This window comes from Cyprinodon variegatus, unplaced genomic scaffold (assembly GCF_000732505.1).
Source record: "Cyprinodon variegatus isolate N-32 unplaced genomic scaffold, C_variegatus-1.0 Scaffold1506, whole genome shotgun sequence".
Taxonomy (NCBI): domain Eukaryota; kingdom Metazoa; phylum Chordata; class Actinopteri; order Cyprinodontiformes; family Cyprinodontidae; genus Cyprinodon; species Cyprinodon variegatus.
In genome coordinates, this window is record NW_015151959.1 from 5,170 (window position 1) to 11,940 (window position 6,771).

The 6,771-nt window shown below is 35.9% G+C and overlaps 1 protein-coding gene across 1 annotated transcript in view; it reads left to right on the forward strand.

Moving 5' to 3' along the window:
• Positions 1-1,168: 1,168 nt before the first annotated feature.
• Positions 1,169-6,771, forward strand: part of LOC107103698 (cytochrome P450 2A10-like) — a gene marked incomplete at its 5' end in the record, with an annotated part of 7,651 nt that continues 2,048 nt past the window's right edge. The window contains 4 exons of the mRNA XM_015403496.1: positions 1,169-1,366; positions 2,817-2,993; positions 3,873-4,014; positions 4,096-4,283. Of these exons, the coding sequence (XP_015258982.1) occupies positions 1,169-1,366; positions 2,817-2,993; positions 3,873-4,014; positions 4,096-4,283 (705 nt within the window). The remainder of the gene's footprint in view (positions 1,367-2,816; positions 2,994-3,872; positions 4,015-4,095; positions 4,284-6,771) is intronic.

A 6,771-nucleotide genomic window follows, 5' to 3' on the forward strand; every position in this document is an offset into this window, starting at 1 on the left:
TAAAAGGAAGCCAATGAAGAGAAGCCAGGATAGGAGAGATATGATCCAGTTGCGGTGTTCAGTTTTCTCCAGGGGGGCTATTAATTAAAACAAGACATATACCAAAAACCAATCAAACTTATAGTCTTATAAGCTATCACACCAGTATATTTATATAAATGCCAACAACAAAAACAACATTATAAAAACACTTTATAAAAACAATGCATAATTTAATAATAATAATTGAAGATTATTGATCTCACTTTGGAGACATGTTACCTCTGTATTTAACCCATCCCCTTGGGAACAGTGAGCTGCCATCGTGGGGCGCCCAGGGAGCAGTGTGGGTTTGAGGGTCTTGCTCAGAGACCCAGAGTGGCAGTCTGTGGGAGTGGGGCTTGGACTCAGAACCTCAGGATTCCAAGCTTTATGCCCTAATCACCAGGTCACCACTCCCCTGTTTAATGTACAGGTTTAATTTTTGTATAAGTGTTGCCCTTCTGAGGCTTTATGAAGGCAAATCTGTGTTTTGCATGGTCCAATATGGTGTTTCACACCAAAAAAAAATAATGTACCAGTTTAGTAATGGAGAAGCAATTAGGCAGCATTATATTTTTTAATATATAAAAACTATTTATTTGGAATAAACTTAGTTGTTTTTTTTTTTATCTGCATAATTAATTACCCCACCATTTTTGCACCTCCTCAAGGTATGGCTGAATCGCCTTACTATAGTACTTCCTTGTCTAATCATGCACCTCCGGTCATAGTTATGGTCTAGTTATGGTAAATATATAGAGAAGTGCTTTGCTTATAAATAAACATCTAGCATCATACTTTGACTTACAGCATTCCCTGATACTGAGCAATGATGTAAAGAGGGGAAAAGGAAATCTAAGAAACCTTCAGCAGAACCCATCTTAGTTTAAACAACCTTTTGCCATGAACCAAGAAGACAGAGCATAGACACAAATGCAAATGATTTATTCCAATCGTGACTGTTTCAGGAATGGACTTTTAGGATTTTTAATCACCTGTTGCTGTTAAAAGGTTTTTCTCTTTTTTTCAGCAAACTCAGTTTTAAGTTTAGAAACAGTCTGACATTCACTTCTTTTAAACTGGTTTTAACTCCTTTAACAATCCAAAATTTATCACATCTTACTTATTAGCCTACTTGAAATAAAAAAAACAGCTGTTGGGTTTCTTTCTGTTTTTGCCTCCAGGTGAACCTTTTGACCCCACGATCCTTCTGAGCCGCACAATATCAAACGTAATCTGCTGCCTGGTGTTTGGCCAGCGCTTCAGTTATGAAGACAAGCAGTTTCAGAACCTTCTCAGTTCTATATCTAAGTTCATCAGGTTTAACAGCAGCCCCTTGGGTATGGTAAGTCTGAGGTGCTCCTTGAAGCTTTTTGTAACCTGGTCTTTTATTTCTCAAAATTATGCACACCTCTTTCAAAAGTGTTGACATATCATTTTATAAGTATTCTACAGTCCAACTGAAAAACAAACTTGTAGAGAAAAATCTAAGAATTGCAAAGTTAAACTTGTTATTAAAAGTTTGCCTTTCAATTTGTTAAACCCCTTTTTAATTGCATTTCAATGGCCAGTACATTTTCATCAGGATTTCCCAATCCCAGTCATCAGATCTAACTGACCAGGAACACTTCTCTTTTCTGCAGCATTTTTAAGTAGGATTGGGCACCAAGGAATTAATTAAAACCAGGAGTAATACCACTTTCCCACTGGCTGGAAATCCCGTTAAACCCAGAGACAATCTGCCTTTAGTGGCAGTGGGAAATGCTCATTGATGCGTGTCTACCCAGGTCAAAGGACCCGGGAAGTTACCTGCGTTAAAATCTCCTCAGCTTTGATCGGTATACTGTGGGAACACCAGAGCCGGGGTGACCTGCTAATTTATGCGATACTATTGAGTACATAACGCCAGTCATATCTAATCTAACAAGCCAAAAAAACTCCGTTTACATTCAATGAACATGGTGTAGCGCTGGTGAGAGGGATTTGGACGGGGAAAAGGGTGTAGTAAATAGAATTTACTACACCCTTTTCCCCGCCTGCCTTCCATGTTGCTCTATATTGTTTACTTTCCTGAGTTTTGTCACACTGGTAACATCATCAACTTTAACCCAGCGTGATAGTGTCACCAGACATGCTGTGGGGGGAAAGAGGGCATGAAGCTTGCAAGCAAAGGATTAGACCCAGCTTTTTTTGGCAATGGGAAGGGAGCCAAAAGCAGATTTTTAGCGGTTCGACCCATGTGCAAAAAAACCTGGGTTTACCCGCTGTTTTCATTGGGAAAGAGGCTTTATATTTCAGTTCTTCCAGAAACATTCATATTCTTTATTTTTGAATTTTGATAGCAGAACTACCGACTCTAAGAAAAAGCTAGAGCATATTATGGAATGTTGTAAACACTTCCTGGCTGGTTGAGGTGGTGCAGGATAAAGTGTAATCCAGGGTTTCTAACACAATAAAAAGTCTCTAGGCCCTTTTTAAGATCTCTGCAAACTGGGATTTTATCTGAAAAATAAGAATCATTGTTACATTCTACTGAACAATTGAGCTTAATTTTAGTTTAATCAGATTGTCCATAAATGATGCTAGGAAGATAAAAGGTGGATTCTGGGAATAAAAATAAGAAAACGTTTTAAGAAGTCTAAGATATGCAGATCTATGCATTAAAATGACTACTTATTTAACTAAGAGTCATTATTTTCTTCAAAACATTGCCTTTTCAACAAGTTCTGGGTTTCAAAACTACCATTTCTCCATATTATGTTCTGGGAAACAACTATGTTGCTTTTCGTCCACAGCTGTACAACATCTTCCCTTCGGTCATGCACAAACTTCCTGGACCGCATCAGACTGTCTTCGCTGGGATTGATCAGATCAGAGATTTCATCCAGATCAAAATCCGGGAGCACAAAGAGACGCTGGATCCCAGCTCACCGAGAGACTTTATTGACTGCTTCCTTATCAGAGCTCATCAGGTTGGTGCATCGATTGTTTTTTGCTTTAACTGAATATGAGCAGAATCTTTTTGCTTTTACTTCATCACATCAAAAGAGTAGTTAGTATGAAAAGTGAAATCTGAACAATTATTTTTTTACAATCAGCAGAGCTTGCAATTTCAGTTTTATTCCAAAAAAAGAAAATAAAATAAAAATCCACTGGACGTTGTTTCCAAGTTTTAAGATATTTTGCTTCCGATCCAGGATGTCAGGAATAGCGTTGACTTCGAGGTTTTATACAATATAAATTTAAACTCAAACCTCGAACTCAACGCCATTTCTGACATTTTGAATTGAAAAAGCTTCCTGGATGGGAAGCGAAATATTTTCAAACTTGGAAAAAAAGTCCAGTGGATTGTTTTTTATTTTCTTTTTTTGGAATTACTATGACCTGGATGACTGAGAATCTTCACCAGCAGATTTCAGTTTAAAATATTTATGGAAAGATTCTCAAAGGAGAATTAAGCAAATCTTCAGCTGCGACCTGATATTTTTGCTTACTGTGACAAACATACCATTCTTTATTAACAGAGAAAACATATAAGATATACAAGATGTTTAAAACTGGTAAAAACAAATATGAAATAGAAAAGGTGGTACGAATTTAGATACAGTTCATTCAAATTTTCCTAATATGATCGCTTACAATTCGTTTTTTAATATTGTGGCTGAATAATAATTGGAAAGCTTAAATTTTTGTTCTTTCCCAGGGTTTTATGTGATTTAATTACAGACTTATTTCATTTTTATGTTTTTGTTCTACGACTACATCTCACATACAACAAATCACCAAATCAAAAACAAATAATCCATGTTAAAATACATTTAATCTTTGAAATCTCCATTTTTCTTATTCAGGAGAAAGATAATCCATCTACTGAGTTCCACTATGAAAACCTGGTATCTACGGTGCTGAATTTGTTTGCAGCAGGAACAGAGACCACCAGCTCCACCATCAGATATGCTCTCAGTGTGCTGATAAAACACAAGGACATACAGGGTGTGTAGACAGTTTGTTAGTAAAGCTGCCTTTGATAGCTTTAAAGTTTAGCAGACATCAATTTTGCTTCATTGTTTCCAGAAAAAATGCAAGAGGAGATTAACACTGTGATCGGCAGAGATCGGTGTCCCAGCATGGAGGACAGGAAATCTCTCCCATTCACTGATGCCGTCATTCATGAGGCTCAGCGTTTTCTGGACCTCGTCCCCTTCAGCATCCCTCACTACGCTCTTAAGGACGTCTCTTTTAAGGATTACGTGATCCCTAAGGTATTCAAAAATCCAAAAGATAAACCAAGAAAAATTTATCTTTTTTTTCTCAAATTTGATAGAGAGAAGAGAAAGAACAATAAAAAGCTGCTTTATGGTCATTGGACAGGTTACAATTAAATGTCATTTGGTAGCATCTCTTCATAGAAGAGTCAGTGTCAGTGAGATATAGTTATGTTGTTTGATATATAGTCTTTCTTAATATTAACAAAAAACATGCGCAGTAGACATATAAAAATCAAATCAGTTTATATATCACCAATTAATGACATATTATCTCTAAGCTGTTATAGCAGCTATATTTTGTTCTATCTGAGACATGGCGGGGTATTTGGAATAATTTATTTACTAAAAATCAGCCCTTCTTTCAGCCTCAGCCTTAACATCTCCATTTACTTTTCTAATGAACTTTTCTTTTTTTTTTTTTTTTTACAAAACTAAAAGCTGTCCATCCTAAATAACAGCCCCACACAATGATCTGCTACGAAGAATTTTTTTGATTCACATGGGATGTAATCCATCCTTCCTGACAAAGCTACCTTCTCCCAGATGATTGACTAATTCTAAGTCTTATTAAAGCTCTCTGAGAGCTGTCCTTAGCTCTTTTTGGATAAATCTTTCTTCTTCTTTTTAAATTTTCGTTAAGGAATTTTGGGAGACATTTTGTTGAGGCTTATAACATTAGTATCAGGGTTTCAGTACAATTTAAAGAACTGCCATTGGCTAGTGTTTCTCCACATCATAGAGATGACTTTACACTGATTAGTTATGAAATCTGCCAAAGTTTTTGATCTCTTAGACCAGGCATCCCCAAAGCCGATCCTTGAGGGCCCCTGTCCTGCAGGTTTTAGAGGTTTTCCTGCTCCAGCACAGCTGATATACATTGATACTTGATTAACAGTTTTTTACTGAACTGCAATCATCAGAATCAGCTGTGCTAAAGCAGAGAAACCTCTAAAATCTGCAGGACAGTGGCCCTAGAGCAGTGTTTTTCAATTCTGGTCCTCAAGGCACCCTGCTCTGCTTGTTTTGGATGTTTCCGAGCTTCAGCACACCTGATTGAGATGATTGCGGTTCAGCAAAGCCTGATAATCTGCTATCAATTGATAACAGGTGTGCGAAAGCTGGGAAACATCTAAAACATGCAGGGCAGTATGCCTTGAGGGCCAGGGTTGAAAAACACTGCCCTAGAGGACCGACTTTGGGTTGCCTGCCTTAGATGAGGCTTAGTCACGTTATATTCGTACACAAAAATAGGAAAAATGTTGTCATTATGATAAAATTAGGTTACTTAGAACAATAATCTGTTCCAATGATGTTTGGATTGTCTTTTGTATGGAGGACCAATCCTGCCATATTAACAAATACATATAAAAAATAACTTGTAAGTATAATTTGCTGGTGGTATAATGGCTTAAAAACTCAACTAAACCTATATTAGTGAGCCATTAAATGCAACAAACTGATAAAAACTATAGATGTGTTGTAACTATAGATGTTCAATTTTATTCTTGTAAATCTTTTACCTTTTATTTGTCTTCTTAAAGGTTTATGTATTTAGAAAGTTCTTTTACTGATTCTTTATTTTTCAATTTCTAGTAAATGTATTTATTTTTTTCCCTTCTTATTTTTGTCCACCCAAATATATTTAAAACATTTTTTTCCAACCTTTATATTATATTTCAATTGTTTTATTTTGCTTTTAATTTGTATTAAATCCTATATTTCTTTGATGCAAGTATTTTTTCAGCTAACATATTTCTCTTAAGCCATTATATTTCTGCCTCTCCTTTTTCTGCCACTTTTTTTTTCTAACACGTGCAGCGGAAAAAAGTAAAAAGGGTCAGACATTGGAACAGCATTGCAACTGTAGTTTCTCTCACTGCAAAAACAATTCAGAAATAATTAGATATCTCTTAAATTAGGTGTATTTACCCTTAATTTGAGCAGGTAAATAAGATGATTTGCCAATTTCATGAGTATTTTTACTCTAAAAATAAGATAAATAGATAATATGTACTTGAAATAAGACAAAGTAATTGTTTTTTTTTATTTCAAATGTAAATTGTCTTGTTCCATTGGCAAAGTGTGCCACTTCCCCTCTTAATTCAATAGAAAATATACTTATTTTAAGGGGAAATGACATATCTCGATTTCAATTTTTTGCAGTGCTCCTATTGAGTGACTGCATAGAGCCAGTAGTATTGGCTAAATTTCATCAGGATCTCGCTAACTGAAATGTTACAGATTTGGCCTTAGAGTAGTTCAGTTAGCAGCAGGTAGTGCAGTTAGTTGGGTTATTTTATTGTGCAGTGTTTAACCCAGAAAGCATATTAGTTTTAAAGGAAGCAGGAAGGTGCTTCAAAATTAAAGTATGCCTCGCACATAGCTCTTCCACATATAGAAGTCTGAAAAAGGCTTATTACTTAAAACATGTTTTAGAAACCTCCTGGTTGAATTAACATCATAACCCATATATACCACACTA